Source organism: Pezoporus wallicus, unplaced genomic scaffold, assembly GCF_028554395.1.
Source record: "Pezoporus wallicus isolate ANWC-B61680 ecotype Strahan unplaced genomic scaffold, APGP_CSIRO_Pwel_v1 contig_2908, whole genome shotgun sequence".
In the NCBI taxonomy this organism is placed as follows: domain Eukaryota; kingdom Metazoa; phylum Chordata; class Aves; order Psittaciformes; family Psittacidae; genus Pezoporus; species Pezoporus wallicus.
Window position 1 is genome coordinate 3,305,970 of NW_026642179.1, and position 23,383 is coordinate 3,329,352.

The 23,383-nt window shown below is 43.4% G+C and overlaps 2 protein-coding genes across 24 annotated transcripts in view; one reads left to right on the forward strand and one right to left on the reverse strand.

Moving 5' to 3' along the window:
• Positions 1-3,255: 3,255 nt before the first annotated feature.
• Positions 3,256-6,713, reverse strand: PEX26 (peroxisomal biogenesis factor 26). The gene is made up of 5 exons (XM_057428082.1): positions 6,494-6,713; positions 5,229-5,369; positions 4,544-4,857; positions 3,693-3,839; positions 3,256-3,377 (listed from the first exon to the last, which is right to left on the reverse strand). The coding sequence occupies exons 1-5, from the start codon at positions 6,634-6,636 to the stop codon at positions 3,274-3,276; spliced, it is 849 nt and encodes a 282-aa protein (XP_057284065.1). The 5' UTR covers positions 6,637-6,713; the 3' UTR covers positions 3,256-3,273.
• A 946-nt stretch (positions 6,714-7,659) lies between these two features.
• The window catches only part of MICAL3 (microtubule associated monooxygenase, calponin and LIM domain containing 3), a 182,566-nt gene continuing 166,842 nt past the window's right edge, over positions 7,660-23,383 (forward strand). For 11 of the 23 annotated variants that reach the window (XM_057428050.1, XM_057428048.1, XM_057428056.1 and 8 more), the window contains exon 1: positions 7,662-8,134. The gene's annotated coding sequence lies outside the window, so the exon portion shown is untranslated. Of the gene's footprint in view, positions 8,135-21,604; positions 22,544-23,383 lie in introns of those variants that run through there. The other 12 variants (XR_008974746.1, XM_057428060.1, XM_057428068.1 and 9 more) reach the window with 7 other exon arrangements.

Here is a 23,383-nt window from a genome sequence, read left to right on the forward strand (position 1 = left end):
GCCCCGTCTCTGCTTCCTCCCGGCTTCTCCTCGTCCCTGGGAGAGCATGAGCCTCACAAAGTCCTTGGTCAGGGTAAACATTACTTAGCAACAACTGAAAACATCGGTATCACCAGCACTGTTCCCAGGCTGGAAGTCAAAACACAGCACTGCACCAGCTACAAGAAGGAGAAAAATTGACTGCTACTGCTAAACCCAGGACACCTTCCTTCAAACTCTAACAGCTGGCGAACATGCTGCTGAGAACTCATTTAAAACCATTTCAGAATTTCTTCATCTACACTTTCAAAAGGTGGCATCATTTTTAAATGGCATCTTTCTGACAAAGATGACTGTAAGTGAATGGTGGACTTGCCAAAGTTCTCCTGACTGAAATGACTTGGGGAACAGGTTGAATTGCAAGGGCTTCCACTTGACTATTTGATCATCTGTGAACAAAGTACATGAGATTATCTTCTTACCTCCTGGTGCTAAGTTACCAAGCCTCCTCTTTCTGCCAGCCATTCCTTATATTTGTGACCTCCATTTGTCTCCTTAAAGACAACTGTTCTTCAGCCTTTCAGCTGCCTACAACATGGGCCAATAAAAGTTCTTTGCATCTAGCAAGATGGCAAAACAAAAAAGCAGAACTGTAATTTGATCTTAGATGGGGAGTTACTAGCAGAAAGTTTACATACCCATGGTGTGCATACATATTTTCTCTGACAAAGCCTTAACAATAGGATCCCCATAGCTGTGTCTTTTCCCTCCATTATACAATGAGAGCACTGAGAAAAACATAGCTAAAGATGAATATCAGGTACTTTATTCTTGGTAGTATTGGTCTTGGTCATCCCACATGAAAAATGGGATATTGAAAAAAATATATATATGCTGGATCTTTCACATAAAGTAATTAGCACTCTGTGAACCCCTATGAAATGCAGACTTGCATGCTACCAACATCATCAGTTGAGGATGCTGGAGAGGAACTCTTCATCAGGGACTGTAGCAATAGGACAAGAGGTAATGGGTTTAAACTTAAACAGGGGAAGTTCAGGTTAGATATAAGGAAGAAGCTCTTTACTGTGAGGATGGCAAGGCACTGGCACAGGTGGCCCAAAGAAGGGGTGAATGCTCCATCCCTGGCAGTGTTCACGGCCAGGCTGCACAGAGCCTTGGGCAACATGGTCTAGTGTGAGGCACCCCTGCCCATGGCAGGGGGGTTGGAACTAGATATTCTTAAGGTCCTTTCCAACCTAAACCATTCTATAATTCTATGTTTGTGTCAGATTCCCACTGATCAAGTCTTCTACTTAATTCAAATACACCTGTACAATGAGGACACAGTGAAATATCTTCAAAAATTATCTGAAAAATGCAGAGAATCAATACATTAAAAAGTTTTCATATATTTAATCACAGCAACAAAGAGGTAAATCAGTAGTCACTTTATTGTGAGAATTAAATATTGCTGGTTTAATATTAATTGCAAAATTCTGCCTTCTTGCCCTCTCAGGAAGGACTAAATACAATACAAATGCTAAATCAGTAATACTCAAAGGAAGAGAAGGTTACCAGTCTACACTTAAAAATCAAATTGAATGTTTAAGTCCTGGTAAACAAATGGGTAAGACATTTAACAGCAGTCTGTAAACAACGTATGGCCTGCTCAGACCATTGGTCCCAACCTCCAAAATTGTACCTTTGACATATAACTTAAAATGTTAATAGAAAACAAGAGCAAAAAAATGGTTGTCACCTAAACAGTTTGGTCAGAATTTGGCCTGACTTCAGAGTGCAGTTTGCAGTTTCATTAACGGCTTTACAAAGGACATAAAGTGTGGCTTTGCAATGTGGGGGGCCACTAGACACAACTGAGTCAAGCTTGTTCAAGCAATTACTCCAGACAGATCTTCTGGGCTTTATTCTACCTGATTTCCTATCAAATGTTGGCTGCAGAGTAACCTGGCTGCAGTAACTACACTTATGGTTGGATTAAAAGAATCATTTAGCAATATCAAGAGCAGCTCTTTCCTATGCGAGCAGAGTTTGTAAGAAGTAACTTTAATGTGGTGAAGCATTATGTGCTACTTCTGGTGTGAAGTCCTAGCCGAGACAAAAGCTTTGGGGAGGGATATGGCATTATTGATGGATGGACGCATGGACAGACGGATGGGTAAGAAAAGAATGTTCTATGTCAAGCCTCCAATTTCTGCCTCAAATGGTTGGAAATGGCGGCAGTCAGTGACAGATCTACTGCAAAGATAGTAATCTTCTTGCTACAGATCTGGGGAATGTTTTGGGATCTCAGAGAAGTGTATGTTCCCACCTACTAATAAACTTTTATTCCAAATGATAGAGCATTGCTAAATGGCTGCCATGTAACCCAGGACTTCAGAAACTTAGGGTAGAGGGAGCAATTCTAGACACAGAGACCTTTTGACATATAGAAACAAAGCAAGAGGTAGGGAAAGAGTAAAACAGTGCTACAAATTCTGTTGTTCAACTAGATAATAATATATAGTTTAAAAAAATAAATCTATTTCCTTACCACAACTACATGCTCCTAAGAACTACTATGCATGAGGCAAGCATAAAGTGCTGTTATTTGCATTTAAGAAGAGCAGATACAGAACAGTCCTTGTGGTCCACCATCTTGGCTTTCTGGCTTAAATATAACTAAAATCAAGAGCGCCTGCGCAAGGAGGCATCAGTCACAAGAGAAAACATATGCAATAGGCTTCACTTTCTCCAGTGATTTTCTTCCACATGCTTGTCCTAAATCCCATGCTGCAGGAACTGGGCTTTTCAGGTGCCTCCAGGCAAAACAAAATATTCCCCTCCATTGCCTTCTACAGTCATGCCTCCAGGAACCTATTTCACTCATTCAGAGAACTGCCCAGCATTCCCAAGGATGAAAATTTCTTCTGTAGTTAATTTGCTACACAACCCTCACTCAAGAACTACATCCAAAGCAAAGTGTTTGAAAAGGAGGATTATTAGTCAGTTGTAGATTACAGAAGGAGTGGGCTCTGCCCTGGTGTTTGACAGACTGGTGCGAAGCAAAATGTCGAAGAGTTGTCGTGGTTTTAAGATCCACACATCACCATTCCCTGTCTGAAGAAATGAAGGTATAGCCACACAGGAGTTCACAAGTGGTCATCTCAATTAGGACACTGATTTCAACAGTCCTTGAAGAGCGAGCCTGATTACATCCTCAAGACAAGCTGATGCCTTTACAGAAGCAGAGAAAAACACATGTGATGCGATGACTTCTGTGATGGAAGACACCTAGTCTTGAATTGGAGGCCTGTGGATTGGAGAAAACACAGCTGCCCAAGCCTGTCGGAAGAGCTGGACCAGTTTGTAAATGAATGGCAGCGATGTAGGGGAAGCTGCAGAATAAAAGTGGCAAAAAAAGCCTTTCATTATAAAATGTGAAACTAAAATACACTACACATCTTAAGAGCTAATCCCAACTAGAATTAATGGAAACATAGATGTCTTACTACCTTCTGTTTGATTCTGTACCTGGGCCTTCACTCAAGGCACTGCTCCCAACCACAGCACGGTACTAGTAAGTTCCTAGTCATCCAATTTTTTTGTCTCCCAAAGACTAGACATTTACACAGACCAGACCTATTAAAGCAACTATTTTATTCTCTGTAACCATAATGGAATTTTAAAAATTTGAAATCTCAGTACTGTACCTGGATCTAATCTCACCACCACCAGATACAGCAGAAAAGTAGCCAAGAGCATCTTTTTGTAAGGAAATAAATAGAAATGACTTGACATGGACCTCAGTGCTCTACGCAGCAATGTCAACATGGTCAAGAGCTTTTGGGACAAAGCACCTAGAGTACAAGAACAAAAAGGCTCTTAGGACAAAGTACAGTAAAAAAAGTAATCACAGAGATACACATAACAAGAAACTAAAATACTAAAGTAAGACTCCTCTTAGTTTCATTGCTTATGAGTTGGCTTTTTTGCCTTTTTTATAATACGAAACAGAGAAACACTACTATTTTGTAATACAATTCATTATACCTTTTTTTTTAGGCATTTGCTTTAGTATAATATGCTCTTATACCACAGCAGTATCAGCTTTGCTCCTGGCAGATAACATCAAGTGATTTACAGTTCTGGAGGGAAAGCAGTAGTTTAAATGCCAGACATGCATTGTTCTACATGGGCTCAACTATAAATGGACATATAGCAGAGTATGCAGAGCCAACAAAACATCCACCTAAAGGATTGCCAGGCAGTTTTAGTTTCTCTTAAAAAATAAAATCAAAAAATCTGAAGTAATTTTGAATCTGGAAAATAATTCTCATGTCTTGACACTGGTAGAGACTAAACACATTTTGTAATTTTCAGCAAATGGATCGCTAAGTCTTCTGTCTCCTTCTGTGGTAAACAACAGGACTTCCTCGTGCCTGGCTTCCCATGACAATATTCTTGATATATAGTTAATACCTTTTACCCTTTGACAAGGTAGCAACTAACTTGAAATAAAATAATTTAAAAAAAAAGCACAAGCAACAGCGGGAAAGCCTACCCAAAACAGTTTCTGTCGCTGCATCTTGCTGTTCTTCAGCAGCCAAGTGCATCTCTTCCTGTTGAGCCCACTGACATCGGCTTTCACAAATGGTCCCGAGAAATGCTAGCTGCTGCTGGCTATCAAAAACACCACAGCCACGTACAAGCTCCTCTGCTCCCTCAAACCTGCCAAGTGGAAGCAACACATGCAACAGATAGAGCTCCAGCAAGGAACCATACTCAGGGAGGCTCTTGTTGGTTTGGTCTGTCAGCCAGCTGCTGCCAACCTCCAGCATCACCTGGGGGTCTCTCACTTTGCTGTACAGCAGGATACTGAAACACAAGAAAGAAATGTTACACTAACTCTCTGTAAAAGCTGAGATTGCTGACAGTTACTATCTACAGGCAGCTATCATGAAGGCAAGTATTAGGGTCAACATTTAAACAACAGAAAGATTTCTGAGGTGGACAGGAAATGCAACCACTGATATTCCTTTCTCAGCATCACTCCTTTTGTACTTTATCATCACAAAGCAGCGTGCACATGTGTTCAGCACACGCAGGTCAAGAAGAGGCCTGACCCTGGTTTCCCTCTCATCCTCACACCCCACAAAATGAAAATATCACACCATATTCAAGTCTGGCCTGCTGTTAAACCTAGTGCAAACCCTGTGTGTATCCGACAGCCACAGACAGAAACTCACCACAGTTCCAGAACTTTTGGAGGCAGATGTTCAGGGACATGGTAATACTGTAGGACCCATGACAGAACTTCTCTCCACCGGTTCATCTCAGCCAGCGCCTGAATCCCCACAACACAGAGGGAGCATTTCACTTCTGCAGAACTGGTAATGAAGAGATACCCAAATAAGCACTTCTGACAACCCCTTGCATCCCTTCCAGCGAGCTGCAGCCTAGCCTAGGTACTTTACAGTTCTCTGGCAGCCGCTTCCCATCCTTTCCACCTCCTTACCTTGGATGAAAAGGCAAACCCCCTGAGAAGACACACTGACTCTGTATCATAGAATCAACTAGGTTGAAAAACACATTTAAGATCAAGTCCAACTGCCATTACACCTCATCCCTGAGGGCCTCATTCACACGGTTTCTAAACACTTCCAGGGACAGTGACTCCACCACTTCCCTGTGCAGCCTGTTCCAGTACCAGATCACCCTTTGGGTGAAGAAATTTTTCCCGATATCCAGTCTAAACCTCCCCTGGTGCAGCTTGAGGCCATTTCCTCTTGTCCTACCACCTGTGACTTGGGAACAGAGATCAGCCTCCTCCCAGCTCTACCCTCCTGTCAGGCAGTTGTAGAGATTGACAAGGTCCCCCCTGAGCCTTCTCTTCTCCAGACTAAACACCCCAGTTCTCTCAGCCGCTCCTCATCACACTTGTGCTCCAGACCCTTCACCAGTTTTGTTGCCCTTCTCTGGACCCACTCCAGCACCTCAATGTCTCTCTTGTAGTGAGGGGCCAACTCAGGAGGCCGCTCATTACAAGAGATCTCTAGGAGGACTTGGGAAAGCACACCTTGCTTTTCTCAAACACACACACAGAACCCTTCACATGAAACACATAAATACAGACGGGCCATGAGCAAACAGCCACCAAAGCCAAGCCGGGTTTTAACTGGTCACTAATTCATATTTTAGCAACAGTGCCGCCCTCTGTTAATCTAGGTAACTAAAACAAAGTTAAGCAAAACCACAGCAAGGACCATAGCTATTATTGCCATTCATACAGATATTCGAACCGACGAGGTTCCTAACCCCCGACAAAACAAACAAGCAAACAAAAAAAAAAGCTTATAAAACCCCAAAGGTCCTCTATGAATAAAAATAAACCCACAAGCAGGGCAGACGCGGCCTGCAGTCAGAGGCCAGCCTGACACTGGTGCTACACCGAGCCACTTCCGGCGCTGCAAGTGGCCCTGTCCCCGCTCGCAGGCCCGGCGGTCGCTCGCACCTCTCGGGGCCGGTCCCGGGGCCCAAGCTGTCGCAGCCCGCTTCACACCTCTCCACAGCTGCGGCGAAGTCCCGGTGCAACACCAGCAGGTCTGTCGCCTCCTCCAGCAGCGAGGCCGCCTGCGCCAGAGGCTCGCTCCTCATGGTGGCGGTGGGAGGGCTACCGGGAGGGCTGCGGCTCCCACAGAGCCCCTCCGCGCCTCGTCCCCCGCCCGCCTCCGGATCCACCGCTGCCGTCCCCTGGGCTTAGCTCAGCTCCACTCAGGCAGGAACAGCAGCTCCGCGCCAGCATCAGAACCAGCACCAGCCCGTAAGGCGACCACTTCCGCACTGCCTCCTGGCGGCAGAAGGACCGCCCCACGGGCATCTTGTCCTCGCCCCGCGGGCTGGCGGGACATGTAGTCCATCCGTGGTGAGGGAGAGGCGGCCAGCAGTTGTCGCTGCGAGCATCAGTGGCTTAAAAACGGGGTTTAGCAAGAGAAGCCGCGACCGCAGATTATGGGGTCATGGTGCCGGGATGAGCGTCGGTACCGGTCTCCCCTAAACCCCCTTCAGTTTCTCACTCGTGTGGCTGGCTACCAAGGGGACGCGGCCAAGCTAGCGCTCTCCGCCTCGCCTCCGTTAAGCGGGGGGACCACGGCCGCAGCGGCAGCTGTCCTCCCCGCGGCCGCCGGGCGTCAGCCTAGCCCCAGCAGCAGGGCTCGGCAGAGGCTCCGGCGTGAGGCAGTGCGGCCGGATCAGCAAGAGAAAGGGTTTGGCGTGGGTACTAAAGACTCCCGGGCCCTCTCCTCTTCTGGCCTACTTTTCCTCAGTCGCCCCGTGCGCGCTGTTTTAATCTGTTAAAGGAACTGGAGCTCGGGCACAGTAACATTGTCTCCATCAGCACCCTGAAGGCAACGATTCACATTCTTCTGTTATTATTAAAAAAACAATAAGGTGTCTTGGTTACAAGGTAATTACGGCAGTCAGTGCAAACTCCCTTCAAAAGTTAATCTCTACAAGACAGGCAAGATTGATTTATTTTGTCATGCTGACTCCCTACTATACATATTTATTAAAATAAAAAATCAAGCTAATGCAGAACATGTTGAAAAGTGGAGCACGTATTTTCAATGGGAGTTTCCATGCTACTGCAGCATTGGAAGCAGGGAATAAAGTGTGGGGAGCACAATTAAAAGCTTGATAACTCTCATTCTCATTCCAGGATGCAGGACTGCGTACCTGCCCCTCATGGTAGCAGCAGCAGCACTCTGCAGCAGCAGCATTTGCTCAGTGGTGCATCCCAGGGGTTTGCATGCTGCCATTATCTGCAGAATAAATTCCCCAGGGATTCAGGCTGATAAAGGAGAAACCACAGCACAGAAACATTATAAAAGGAAGGGTGCAGCAGATAAGTGAAAGCAGAGGTAAAGGCGTTTCAGACTTCTGTTTCTGTTGCTTGGCACCTGCAACTTGGAAAACAACATTCCTTTTTGGGAACTACAAGTCCCAAAGTGCACTGTGGGAAGAACATGCCTCGTACCAGCTAGCGCCCAGCACAAATTCCCAAATATGGATAAGGAATCAATTTTGAAAAAGGCTCATGCTGGCTGGATTCTCCCCACTGAGATTCAGGAAAGGAGCAACACAGCACAAACCCAAGGTAAGTTTGTGATGAGCAAAGATATTATCCAGGCATCTCTTTGATGGGGAGCAGCAAAGAATATTCCTCCCTTAGAAGGGCAGTGCAGTCTTGCACTGGTGATGTTGGAACTGGCTGCTGTGGGGTGATGGAGGTGCCTTTGGCTGTTGTTTCAGGTGGGTAAGGGAGCAGCAGGAGCAGCTGTGCTGTAGAGTGAGTCAGATCCTGTTTTCCTGAAGATGTTCTTTATTAATAAAGACCTATGGAAATATCTATGAGCTGCAACACTTAGTGCAGTTGCGTTAGAGGCAAGGAATAGTTGGGGAGAGGTAGGCACTGCTCTAAACAGAAGATATGTATAAATTGTAGTGTGGTTGTTTAAGAAGCCAAGGTTGTTTAAGCAGCCTTGTAATGACCATAATTATAGGTAAAGTTAGTTTCTCTGTAAGGCACAGTAGAATGTTTTTGTACTGTGCCTCTCTTCCTAGAGGGGACAGTGTGGTGCCTGGAAGGCCAAACCTCTTGCAGCTCTCTGACCTGCAAATAGTAACTCAGTAACAGGATTGTTTAACTAGAGGCCAGGAGCAATTACCTGTTTCACTGGCAATTTGTTAACGAGCAAAATTAAATCATCCCGAAGTAGAATCATCTTAATGGAGATCAGAGATGCTCTAGCTCCACACTCCGGCATGCATGAAGCTTTGGATGTTGACCTGATTGTGGGTAGCATCAGCTCCTGCCTCTGTTTCTCTACACGGCAGTTGGGCATACTCATGGTGCAGTTCGGAGGCAGCGTGTGGATTCTCTTGTGTCGGGTGACGTCAATTGCAGCTGGTCAGCCTGATCCATCATCCCAGCACCCTCCTTCTACTATGTAGGGTCATGGAGCAGCACAGTCACCACAGCACAGTGAATGCAGGAGGTGCAGTCCTACACTGGAGATCCTCCTGAGGCTGTTTGGGCCAGGTAAACAAAGTGTGACATTGGACACTCATCAGCAAATAAGAATGATGCTGGTTTTCCATCTTTCCTTAAATGTGAATGGCTTAAACTGTTTTTAAAGCTGAAAGGGTCACTCTTGTACCTGAATTAGCCTACACAGCAGGACTCTACTGCTGGAGCAAATCAGTGTGTTTGTCTGCGCTCCTGGATAACAACTTCTAGTAACCAGAAAGTTACTAGAGCAAAGTCAAGCAAACTTGCTGGCAGTGACGGGTAGTAAGAGGGAGCATCGCAGAGGATTTTGTGTCCTGGGTGGGATGTTGGTGCACAGCTTCTTGCCTTTAATCTGAAATCAAGGGTATTTTTGTATAGGAAAAGTAAGTTTCAGAGGAGCCTTGTTTGTGTCTGCATCAGCTGTGGATTCACAGGTTCCCCTCCTCCCTCTCCTGCCAGGCAGTTTGAGAGGAGTTTAGAGTCACAGGCACCTATAACAACACCTTCTGAGGTAAATCGCCTCAAGCATTAATCCAGATCTGACCAGCACACGGTCAGGTCACAGGGCCAGAGGGCTGGCAATCAGTCTTTTCTGTGGTTTCTTCTGTGTCAGTAGGCTGTTAATATGAGATTAGCAGCATTAGAGAGACTTTGAGCTAGGAACAGTGGGGCCCTATGATTTGACTTGAAGAGAAAGAAACCTCCTTACACCCATATAAAAATAAACAGAAGAGCTGGAAATTATAAAAGGCATTATAAACACAACTGAGGAAAGGATAGCTTCTAGGAAAGATGTGGAGCTTTGTAGTATATCATAGCTTAACAACAACCCTCTAATAAAGCAATGGGGTCCGTGGAGGCTGCAGGTTGTAGTGTGCAGCACTCCGTCCTTATCCCCATGTACTTTTCTTTGGGTCTGGAGGGATCATGACATGTCAGAATCTGTAATTTGGTTGTAATTTCCATCAGCAGTACATCCCTATTAAACACAAAGATAGCTGGCTGCAGACCCCTTCAGTGAAGAGCAGGGCTCCCCGAGCTCCTGGCAGGAAGTTTTCAGAACCCTCCATTGGGTGAAGTGAACGCTTTCAGGCTGTGCATTGAACAGATGGCTGATGGTGATACTCTGCTTTCTTATCTCAGCAAGTGTGGTGGCATAGAATCAAATCTATTTTGATGTTTCAAAAATAGAACAAGTAAGAGGTGACTCGCCTGATTTTGAGACCACCTGCTGATGTTCCCAGTTAACTGCATTTAAAAGCAGTTGCCTCTTATTTTGGCCGCATGAAAACCCATATAAACAACAGGTGAAGGTGGTAGAAGGTAAAAAAAAGCAACTACAGGGGTAGTCACTTCCACAGTCGAACTGAGGGATGGATAACACATACCATAAAAGCATGAGCAAATCCCTGTTTTAATCTTCCTCACAGGCACACAAACACTCTATAAGGTGTTAACAGTGGAAATGGGGAAACTGGAAACATGGAGTTTTTCACAACTTTTTGAAACTTGAGTTTTACTCAAAAAACAGCGAAAGCTTTCTGTAACAAAGGGTGATTCTAAGTTGATTAAGACTCTTTGCTCCATATCAAACAAAATACCAGCCTTGGCAAAGCTGCAGTCAAAGAATAACAGCTGTTACTTCTGATTCCATTGTTACTGTAATAATAGCAATAATTAGTGCTGGGTGGGGCATTTCATAGCTTTAAGGTGACCAATTTGATTAAAGGCCTAAGGCATCTTCTTTTCTGTGAGAAAATACTAAAGCCTGTCATCACTGTAGATCAACTAAGTCCTGTTTGCCTAGCACAGCATCTCTTTGCTCACTGCTTTAGTTGTAAACTCTTCTAGTAGTTAACACCTCTTGTCAGAGCCCCACCTGCTGAAATCAGTTGCTATCCATTAATCTCCTCTGTTCCTCTTTTTCAAAAGCAAACCTTGTGCTGTCATGGTTGGAAGTGCTTCACAGTGTGAATCCTGGAAGTATTTGTACCATGAAGCAGATGAAGTGATTTGAGAAAATATGTTTCTTCTTTGTAACCTAGTTTCCTGACTTCTCAGTGCTGCTTTATTCAGTGTTTGTCAGACATCTATCCCTCATTTTGAATGCATGTTTACAGCAATCTGCTGTTAGTTACCACTGCAGATAGTTGATGTGTATTCTGCATCTGGAATTGGAAATCACAGAAGGTGTCACAGAAGTTAAATCTTTTGCATCTTAGCCTGCTGGTCCTGGTTCTTGTGATGCTCGCTAAAGCTGTGATGAGAGCTTGTGTTAGGAAAGCCAGCAGCATCACAGAGTTTCATGGTAGTGCTGTCTGAGCCTCAGAAGACTTGCTGGGAAGGGGTTGTTCACTAATGTCTTTGTGTCTTGTTTTCATGGTGAGCGTACCCCTGTGTCTCCACTGGCTGGTGGTCTGTGGTGGGCAGGACTCCCCTTCTTGCCATTTTGCTCGAGAACTTGTTATAGTAATTAAGAAGCTACTGCTTTTATTTATTAATTTGCCTCTGAGCTTTCTGTAGTCAATGAAAGTGCAGCACCTCTCTTCTGGGGACGATTCCTCCCCTTCCTTTGAAGATCTGTGTGGCATTTATGGTCATCTTGGTTTGAGAGGCATGCTTACAGTTTGTGCGAAATTCATGTCTCGAGCAGCGTATTAGCCTCCAAGCTGTTGTTCTCTTTCCTGCTGTTCCTCCCTTACTTGCTGCGCCTTCTCATCTTTCTCAGCAATGGCGGATGCAGACAAAGGTAGGATTAAGTGTCTAATTAGTTTATGTAGCCTTAGACATAGGTGTTTACTTCTTAGCACTGGGGGAAGGGAAGCCTGTGAGGAATCTAACCCTTGTCTCCCATTGAGTTTTTCAGCTTTGAGAGCAGCCTGAGCCCAGGCAGGCCGAACAGGCAGGCCAAAACTTTCTAGACACAGTTTTGTTCCAGATGCCTGTTCATAGAGGAAGTTGCAAACCCAGTCTGTATTACCAAATCCGAAATAATTTCTCATTTTGAGTTAGATCCAAAGTGCTTATTTCCAAAAAAAAAATGACTCAGTGTAGACAGCCTGAAAGAACTTGCTTGAAACATTATGGAAAAGCTAATAAACTGCAATTAATATGTTTTGGAACTCTACTGTAGATCGAGCAAGTTGTGTTTTAAGTATTTTTGGTTTATCAAAGTGAACTTTCAGCTGTAACTCTCCTGTCTCCCACTGCAATCATCCTTCAGTAAGTGTAACGAGGGGAATTCAGTGTGGCATTCCCACACTAACTTACTGCCACCCTGGATCAACAGTGTCTTGTCTGGAGAGCGGTAACACAACGGCTGGTGTTAGTGCTTGGCAGCCGCTTCGCTGCAAACTCAGTGGTTGCTTTTAAACCCCTGAGAAGGGTTTGGCCCAAGGTGGCTTGCTGGCTTTGCACTGAGGTGCTTACGAGATCTCTTCCAGCATGTCCAATATGAGAATAACCTGGTGGTGGGGATGAGTGTTTTGGGGAGTGAAAAGAGCAGGGGACAAGTGGTAGGCCAAGAGTGAGCCCAGGGCAGGCAGGGGCAGTGTCCTCCTGGACCAGGGCACAGTCATGCCCAGAGGACCTGAGCAGGGTGGGCAGTGTTAGAGCACTGCTGACAGGTTTCATCAACTGTGCCAGACAAGGTGAAGTGATGAATTAGGTTCAGGGTCCATCCCAGGAGTTCAGCAGGAGGCAGGACAGTCACATAGGTCCAATACCCACCCAGGAGATAAGGACAGGGGTACAGACTTGCCCAGCTACAGTGTAGCTTAGTGCAGGCCTGGGTGCCCAGGATGGGGCTTAAATGGAGCCATCCTCCCCAGGACCACTGGGCAGGAGGTGCAGGATGAGAGTCCCCAGTGAGGCTGGTCAGGGCATTTAAAATGTGTTAGTGCCAGTGGGATTGGGAGTGCGTCTGGGGTCACTGACAATGACTTCTTAAACTGCTCCAGGTGTTTTTAAGATTATTATTAAAGAACTATAAAATGTAGTCTTGTTTTTATTTTTTTTAACTATTCTACTATTAATAGACTTGTGCAAGTGTCTTGATTTAGCTAAAAATTAAGAGTTTCTTGAATAGGGTACATTTCAAACATTAAAATTAACCCTGGTCATCTTGGATGTGCAGTTTATTGACTAGAGATTTATTCCTATAAAAAAATTTCTCTCTCTAAACATCAATTTCTCTTTTCATGAAACAGAGATGATAACATCATTGTCTTTACTACCTGACAGAAGCCTTATTAGTTTTGAAATTTATGTTGTATTTATGGAGTATTCTGAGATATTTGGGTAAAAATAAATGGACTAGTGTAAAGCAAAGGAGCAAGAGCACAGTGTGGCTGTATACACTAGCAAAATAAAACTACTAAAGAGAAAGTAGTGGGAATGAGATTCGTGTATAAAATTTGACCAGACCATCAAAGATTAAAAATGGAATGGGTTCTGCTAGATACTGGGAATTTAATTTTTGCACTCAGGGATAGGTAAAATCTGCCCTCATGTTTCTCATTAAGTGTACTTGTGAGGGAGCTCCAGAAGGGTAGTAGAGAGAGGAAGATGAGAGCTGCATGCTCATGTGTTATGTGGCACTAGTTATACAATCAGGTCTTGAGGGTGGAGGTCACTGTAAACAGGAGGGAAGATAATAGAGGGGTGAGAAGGTCATGGCAAGTTTGAAAGGGAAAGTGGATGGACAGACAAGACTGATGCTAGCTCTGGCTATTGAAAACAAAACCTTAAATAGCTCACATTTGTCATTTGTATTCAAGAACATTTATCCATGCCAGGACTCAGCATCCCTCTTTCTGTGTCACATTAAGCAGCAGTAAACATTCTCTATGCACTGTGAGCTGCTGATACAACAGGTCTTTTCTGAGCTCCCTTTCCAAGACTGTCTCATTCCAAAAGGTGTGTTCACCATAGGAAACTCAATACTAGAGGATAATTTTAGGAGATAGAATCAGTGCATGATAAATCCCCAAAGGAGCTCACTCTCAAAATAGTCTTAGTAGGGAAGCATGCTCTGTAAATCATTACCAAAAGTTAGGCTGAAAGCATTAAAACACTTTGCATAATATGCACATAGTTTCTGCCTTGATCTTCCAAGCCACTGTTGTTTATTTTCCTAAGCTTGCTGTGGTCAAAGCTGGTTCTCTGGTCTCGCTATTCATGTGACAGATGAAGATGCAGACTGGTCAGAAATAGGAGAATCACAAGACTAATTTGCTGGAGCCCTCTGAATCATAGGGTTAAAAGGGGACCGTGAATACTTTATAGGCTGCCTACACACTGCTCAGCAAGTCAGAGGTTAATAAAGGACCATATTCTTTGAAAAAGATAATTGAGGCTGAAAAAAAGTCAATCATCCCACAACTAAACTGGGGAGATCATCAGTTCTTGTGAACAATAGCTGATGATGTCCAGGATTCAGTGAGTTAAGTGGTTAATCCTATACAGAAAGCTGCATCCATAATGGAGCTTAAATGGGAGGAATCCACCCAGTTCGACCCCTAGAGAGTTGCTTCCTGCTGTTATGCTGATGGATATGTCTATAAATATCAGGGCCATCAGCAGATAAAATCTTGCAAAGCCTCTCCCTATTAAGTGATACATTGATCTCCATGAAACAGCAGTAGCCTGGATTAATGAGCCGTGGAAACCAATCCCCCTGCTCTCACATTGAGACTGTAGCCAAAGAGAAGGAAGAGACATATATTGTTTCCTTCTTGATTGGGTGAAAAAAGTCAAAACCCTTTTGTCCTCTTTCTTCCTTCTGCCCGTTCTTTGCCACACAGCTGTTTGTTACATTGTGTAGTGGGCACTCAGGCGGGGTCTCACCAGTCTTCTGTTGCAATTTGCTGTTTATAGCCATCAGAGAAAGGCATCAGTTAGGACTGTTAGGGCAAATGGGCCTTTTTGGTTTTCTTCAGATAAAGCAGTTCCCTCCACAGCAGCAGAGAACCCACAGGCAGGTTTGAGTACCTTCTCCAGCACTAATGGGTGGCAGACAAAATCCAGCAACCGCTTCTGTTCATCCTCACCTTTTTCTGTTGCATTTGTGGTTTTAGCAAAAGAAGCACTCCCAGTTCTATTTCCTTTTTATTTAAAGTTCAAAATCTTAAGGTTTTTAAGCCTAGCATGTTATAACGCAAGGCCTGACTTGTGATTTTCTACTCTCAGAGCTGCATACCAAGTAACATGCATATACAGACAATAGTACATAGACCCCTACATTTGAAATCTCCATACTGCCCATATAATGTACATACAGGGCTCAGGACAAGTATGCCAACTTCCTGGTGCTTTAGCTAGCTCTTCTGGTATTTAGAAATGCCAACCACAAATGAGTTAAGCCATATTAAGTGGCTCTGATTTCTCTTTTGTTTTCTGTATGTTTCTTTTCTGTGCTGTTCATTTGTTTCCCTTTGCTTTTTTCCCTCCATTTTGTTCTTTGGCTCCTTGCTCCTCAATTGCTGACTCACTGTAAATCCCATCGTTTCTCCTCAGTGGGGACTGTGACCGGGCAAACCCCTGGACATCACTGCGGGACCTAGCTGGATATGCCCTAGCTGCCCACCAATGCTGTTAGCAATTTTCTTCCAGAGTTAATAAAGACCAAGAAAAGAAGGATTAGGAGAAAGCAGGGCTACATAGTACCCCCAGACTCATGCCCATAGCTGCTTACAATGTGAGGATACAGAAGCAAAGGGGATTGTGAGGGCAGAATGGTTAGGGTGCTTTCCTTTTCTTCCCCTTTTCTGCATCAATATTTCTGCTCAGAAAGTCCTATGCTTGTCTAGCAGTGACCTAGTCAAGGAAGAAAGGAACATTACAAGGACCTTATTTCTGGACTTGTCCTTTGCTGCTTCAATGTCTTTGAGCATGAGACAGTCTTTTGCTTCAGAGACCCTAGAAAGAGTTAAAGCACACTGGAATACGAGAGAAGGATCATGAGGTTCACCAGCTCAGCCTGCCCTGGTTGGGCTCACAGTTGGGTCTGCTGAGTTCAGTGACTCAAAGCAATGAGCTGTCATTACCTCTGAAGAGCCAACACGCCAAGAGAAAACAATTCTGCTTCGTCTTCAGCAGTATCAACAGAATTGTTTACCAAGATCCAAACAGTTATATTTTTGGCATCCCTGTGGCCTGTTTTGGCCTATTGAATGTTACTCATGAGTAAGAGGGAAAGAACTTGCTTCTCAATTATAAAGCAGAATTTGTATGGCTGACAGTTAAAGGAAAACAAAGCAAACCCAGTATTTTGTATATTTACCTCACAGGATCTGGAAGGACAATAACTACGGAGCCCACTGATTTCAACTGGAGGGATATTATCCTGGTTTTTGAAGTCACATCTTTGGTCTTTCAAAACAACTGTAACTTGAGACACCCAAAATCAGTGCTTGTACATCTAGTTGTAAATGGCCTGCTCAGTCATACAAGCCTGTGGAGCAGCTGGGAGCTGGGTGGGATTTCTGTCGAAGACAAGCCTTCTCTTTGTCCTCAGAGGCCACATTAACCATGACTCTGGTATAGTCTGTGTTCAGCTCCTGTGGCATCAAAAGAGCCCTGGTTAGACTTCCTAAAGGAAGGACAGAATTGCAGATATTTCCAGGACTGTGTTGGGAAAACAGTCTCCTTTTGGGAGGAGCTGCAACCATCCCTGGTTTCTGCTGGCATGCTGAGCGAGGGGAGCCTCCATCTGTCCTCACCACTGTACATATGCAGGCAGGGGATAGGTGCAGCAAGGCTGGAGTCTCAGCCTGATGTTGAGATAGAAATGCTATTAAGTGGTTAACAGAGCACAAGGTATTTGCTCCATAATTTGGGCTAGAAATAGTAGTCATGGTACCTCTGGGCACTGTCTATGAAAGTGAACATGAAAAGAAATAGGAAGAGCCCAGAGGGCAACACCAGTGAAATAAATAGTAATCTAATAATCAATTCATGCCAAGGATTTATACAGTGCTTTACTTATTCAAAGCATGGTGAAAAACATTAGCTTAATTAATCATTCAGGTAATTAAATGGAAGTGGAATGAAAATGGTTAGAGGAAGTTTGGAGTATGAATGCTTCCTGAAATCATTAAATAATTTTGCTGTCTTTGATGGAAGAAAGAATTTCTTCCTTTAGGGTTTAAATGTGCTTGCAGCGTGGGTGTTATTGCAGTTTTAATAACCACCTGCTTAATTCCCTGGGATGGGAGATTACAGCATAGCCAAAGGTTTCTAGTAACTTTGGCAGTTATACGGGCCTAAGAAAAATGAGAAGTACCACCAGCTCTGTTTCAGGGCACAGAATGGTGATCAGCTTCAGGAAGAAATCTTGTTCCTTTGACTTCTCACTTGCAGAATGGGCTGAGAGACAGGATATGGTTACGTCACGACCTATTGCTTTAATTTAAGCAGGAGGGAAAACCAAAGCTGTTCTGTCATTTGATGGAGAGGATTCGCTGAATGAGTGTGGTAAAGGACACCGAGAATGCTGCAAGTGAAAGCTAAATTTTGTATGGATTAATTTGTTCCCCTGCATAAGAAGATAGGATTCTTTGTCAGACAGTCAGTGTAACTTGATTCTTGGCTGTGGCATATTTAGGTTTGTGTTATCGCCCGCTGCCCACACTTACATATCATCAACTCATGAGAGAACTTGTGAAGAGATGTGTTTTCAGTCAGCTGGCCTGAATCACTGCTTTGCTGGTGGACCCCTTAAACTGCTGAAGAAAAACTCTTTCATGCCAGTATAACCACACACCAAGTATGTAGCTCTGATTTCCTGAATTCAAAGGCTTGCCTTACTGCACTGTGTAAAGGCTTTCAGTTTACCTGCAATCTGAGAATTTAGTATCTCTCACAGGTACAATACAAGCAGTTGGTGCTGCAGATAAAGCAAACAACCTCCAAGAAAGACATGATTTAATAGACTGCTAATTGCTTTGATACCTTTGCTACCCTCCTTCAAAAAGACTGCGAAAGTCTGTGTTTCCTTCTAACTTGGGATACTGTCACTGTAAGCAATGAAAGCCATCAGACTTACCGTTTTTTCTTTCCTTTTTCCTCTGTCTAGTTCCCCTGAGGACACAAGATCCTGGCAGCTAGATCTACCCCAGGCTTTTGCCTTTTGTTTTCCTATACTTTTCTCTTGGCACAATTCAGAAGTTTTCAGTGTTGTGCTTCCACAATCACATGCTAAAATATTTGCACAGCTGTCTGCTGACAGAAAAGGACGGAAAGAGAAAATCTACTCTTCTGTCATTTGAAAAGTTTAAAACAAAACAAAAAACAAACTAAGCAGAGTTTTATGTGAGTTAATCATATACAATCTTCAGTTTGCTCTGCTCTTGTATAACAGAATCTTCTTTCACCTTGCCTGGTTTCTCTCATGTCCTTCACCTTCCTCTTCTCATACATATAAACCCATGCTTCCCTCCCTTCAAATGCCTCTGAGTTAAAACGCTTGTGGGACTCCATTGCCCACCTGTGTGCACTCACTTCAGTCTGTTCTTGATGTACAGAAATAGGACCAACTCCTACAGACTATAATCAGGCATTCTTCAGGCAAATCTCTGACTGAAGTCAGTGGAAGTTTTGGCAGAAGAACTGCAAAGCTAATTACATTCCTCCCCCAAGAATATATATTGGATGGTGATGAGAGATGAGAAAATACTGCCTAGAAAGAAAGTCCATTAATAAATGAGAAGTAGATATAGGGGAGAACAGTTGATTGAATTATTTATAATGCAATTATAAAAATGCTGAGTTGCTGAGCTTTCCAGAAACCCATCGATAATATGCACAACCATAGCAGCAGTTAATAGGAGTCTAGACAAGCAGGAGCAAGGATCTCCATGAAAATCACATGTGAAAATACTGTGAAAAAAAGCCTAGCATATCCAAATCATTTAGCACACAACATATTTTAGTGTAGTGATAACTTTCAAATAGCTTTGAAAATTGGTTGTGAGTTAATTTTACCAGTAGTGCACCAGAGAATTTCAAGCAAAAACTGAGCAAATGTGGGTTTATCTTGTAAAACTAGAAAACCAGCACAGACACTTCCTAACATGGGTACCTATAGATCAGGGTCAAAAAAATTAAATGCATGTTTAAAAAACCTGGATAATGATACTAAGAGCAAAAATGAACCTCAGTATTTGAAGGAGCCAATCTTTTCACATATTGTTTTGGTCAGAATTATCTAATTAGTGACTGATAATACCAGAGCAGATATATACATCATTAGATCCTTTGGTGCAATGAATAGAAGATTCAACTTTTCAAACCCTCAGTGGCTCAAAGAAGGCAAAGTGAAAAGGCCAACAGCTCTTTTTCAGCTTTGACTTCTATAATTCACATGCCTGGACTGCACTCCCACTACAAACAGTCCGCTCCCTTCCTACACACATAAACACACACTCTCGGCCTTCATCCTGCCCTCGGACCACACACGCATCTCTGTCCAGTTTCTGCCCTTCACATCAGCCATCTTCTTCCCTCAGACACATGAATGCTTCCTCTGAACTAACTCCTCAACTGAAGGTGTGTTTCCACCCTGGTCCACCAAGTTTGGAGGGTTTTTTTAGGTTTTCTTGCTGTCCTCAGTCGTGATCTCCAGACAAAGCCTTCTTTTCTGTGAGAGAATTTCACAACCAGGAACGTGGTCTGGACATCTATGGACAAAGGAACATTCGTATTTCTGCTCCTGTTGCCTCTTAATCATTAGAAAGAATAAGTATGCTGTGGCTTTAGCCTTTCAGCTTAGTTTATGAAATCCATATCCTCCTGTAGACATACATTTAGGTTTGATCTCTTTTTGTTTGTGATTGAGGCTGAAGTGTCCAGGCACAGGGATGTACTCTCTCTGTACTGGCCTGCATCCAGCACCCTGAACATCATTTCCAGCCCTTTAGCCTCTGAAACCTTCTGTTTGTGAAATTAGCCTGATGAGGCAACTGACAATAAATTGGTGCTTATTAGCTGCTGTCATTTTTATATCCTTTTCTGTAACTAATGGTACAGCAGCCCTCGTGATCCCATTAAATAGCTCTAGCTAGAGCTCTGACTGCAGGAAAATAAAGCTGCAAATGGAAAAGGCTTCTTGGTGCTGCAAGCTGAGCTCAACCACCTCCTCTCCCCTACATTCCTCTGCTGCTTTCATACCCCCTGCTAGTCTAGCATTACTCCTTCACAGGGTTGTCTTCTTCAGGGGACAACTTCAGTTTGAACAGATTCATGCTACCACACCCAGAGGCACCAAATCTTTTCCACTAAACCATGTCTGACGGAAAGGGGGTTTGTGTCAGCAGATATATTTAATCATATGTACCAACCAGCATTTTCCCTATGTTAAATTCAAGTGTGCAGTTCGGTTTCTGATCTCAATGCATCCTCATTTAAGATTACTTAAATTTAAATTATGTAAGATTTAAGATCTATAAGCAGCCATAAAATGCCCATTATAACATGAATTTTTATAACATGCCTTCATATGTTCCTCATATCTGTGTGGAACCAGATGCTGTTAAGTCTGCGTATACTCATAACTAATTTTTAACAAGCTACGTAGCCACCATGCAAGGAGGTGGGGGGAAAGCCATTAAAGTCCAACATCTTTAATGTGAAGGCTCCAGACTTCCTGACTCTCGGCCTAGATGGGCTTATTACTTTGCAGAGATACAGACTGCCAAGTCTAGCAGCATTGTCATGGTCATTACTGCTTCATGATGTGCTCCAAATCCCATGTTTTAGGAACACATAAGCACAGGAGAAATGGAAGGTTTTTTTTCTAAACCAAAATAAATTAGAAACCTTGTAGCATGTTGGAATAAAGATGGAAAACTCAGTCAGAAGGCAGAAGCTAAGACAAGTAAAAAGATTTGAATTGTTACTGTTTCAAACATCTGAGATTTTTTTAGCCCACTCATAGTTTTTTTTGAGTCTGATTCAAGTCTTAACCCTTCTGCTTGATACTGTTGTTTTGAACTATTCCCATCTTTGCTGCTTCAAATTATAGTGTGGCAGAAAGGTATTTAATGGGATCTTTCACATTTGGATTTTGGCATCTGAAGGCCTGTCCCTACACAGCAAGTTGTGATGAGCCACTGTCAGAGAAAGTTTAAATAACCTGAGTTAAAAGTGTGGATAGAAAAGTTAGTTAAGAAGAAAAATGTGTGGGTTTTACTTCTGTTTGGTTGGTTTTGTCGCTACCACCTACATGCACACAGAGCTGTGTTTGTTACTGGTGTCCTGAAAGAGGAAATCCATTACCTTAAAAGAAGCACTTGGCATTAAGAGAGAATAATAAGGAGAGCAACAAAGAACTGTTAGAAATGATTTATTAAGAAGAAGAGATAGTCTGTTTCATAAACAAGTGGTATTATTTAACTATCCAAGGATTTGCGTTCCAAATGCAAGCCTGAATTGTTCATTGTCCAGCAAAATAACGCCTGCTTCTGCATTCCTGGCTGCTTCTCTAACTACAGCCCAGAGTCTGTAGGTCTCTGCTGCTGTGGTCTGTCCAGTGATACAATATTTATGTCACTGTTATAATAAAGATATCTTAAGTAGAAAACAGCAATATTATGGCATAGAAAGGATAACATCAAGACTTTTCAAATGAGGGGACAGGAACAAAGGATCTCTGTCTGTACTAAGCTTCCCCATAGCTGTAATAGGGCCTCACAGACACACTTGCACTCGGTCATGTTGGCAGAGAAACACTTGGCAGAAAAACACCCTAATGCTGTCTCAACTGCTCATTCACCTGCTCAGAGAGACAGAATTATATCGCTCCATCCTACCACTTCTTTAAACACTGGTGTGCTGATGTTCAGGTGTTTACCAGAACAAGGTTTCTTTTTTCCTGTTTTTGAATGATGTGGTATTTTCCAGAGGAAGCAAGTGGCTCTCTCAGGGTTATGCCAGCTTTCTTATACCATACAAACAAGATTTACAGATGCTGTAGAGCTCCGTGAGCGGAGTAACCAAAGCAGAGTGTGAGGTATGTGTCAGGGACATGCCTTCTGTATAAACCAGCCTTTTTTTAAAGAAATGAGTGGATCACCCAGGTCAGAGGCATCCTCAGAGGAGGAGGCAATACACACATTGGGTGCTGCCATTGCTGCTTCCATACCAAGCCATCAGGGACCACTGCTCTGTTACCGTGGCAACAGTGACGAGCAGGCAGCCAGACCATCATCACACAGCCTCCCCAAGCCCTTGCGAGATGCTCTGGGAAAGACTTACAGGAGGAGATTTGCATCCGAGGTCTCATTTCTTTTTCACTTTGGCTTTGCCTTGCAAGTCTAGAGAAAGAGAAAATCGTGTGAGCTCTCCAAAGAGAAACCTGCGTGGAGGCAGGGCACGATGAGTGCTGAGGGGAAGCTGATTTAGACGCTTGCCCTGGCAGAGGAGGGTGAACTATGAGCACTTGTTGGGGAGGAGCTGACTTGTGTGAGAAGAAGGTCACTTGTGCAGCCCTGCTCTGTGAGTACTGACTCAACTGGCCTCTTGTACTATCTGCTGAAAATGTTATTTAGAGTTTGTTATTGGCTGTAAAATTCTGCTGTTTCTTGTTTCTAAGGGGAGGAATTTTCTTTTGTGCTAGGATTTCTGGATAGGCTGCATGCAAAATCCATGCATGAACTACTACTGGTTTTTTTTTGTCTAGGCATGGAGTCTTGCAGGAGCTGCAGCCTTACCCATTAGCCGCAGGTTTCTTGCAGCAAGCTCAATGAAATCTGCAGGGCAGTATCTGCAGTTTGCAGTGAGCGCCATACAATTCATACCTTAATGCATAGATACCAGGGTTTGTACTCTAGCCTGCTGGTATGGTACTACCCAAATATCAGCTTTTTCATTGAATTCATTATTCTAGCCTTTGTTATACATGCTATGTTGTTTGGGTTTTGTTCTTTTTTTTGGTTGAGATTAAGAATTTAAGCAGTAAAATGCTTTTTGGAACAGGTGCAGAAAGAGTATTTGCCCTGTGTAGGATAGAGTTACAAGGAATTTCATTCCAGTGAGCCAAACAGATGCACCAGATAAACTGCTGATAAAAAGAAAGATTATATTGGCAAAGAGCCACCATGCTCCACCGTTGTACATGGATACCACAGTCAAGCATACAGGCGGATGGTAGCCACGTGTGAGATCAATCTAGCATGGCTAACAATAGGCATCTATAAATGCAATCAAGCTACAGAGCAATATGATCATCAATTTTAAATTCTCACCTGAAAAATTTTAGTTAAATCTAGAGACCAGTGAGAAAACTATGCTGCTTTGTAAAATAATGCATTGCAAAGAAAGTATAAGGCAAAAGAA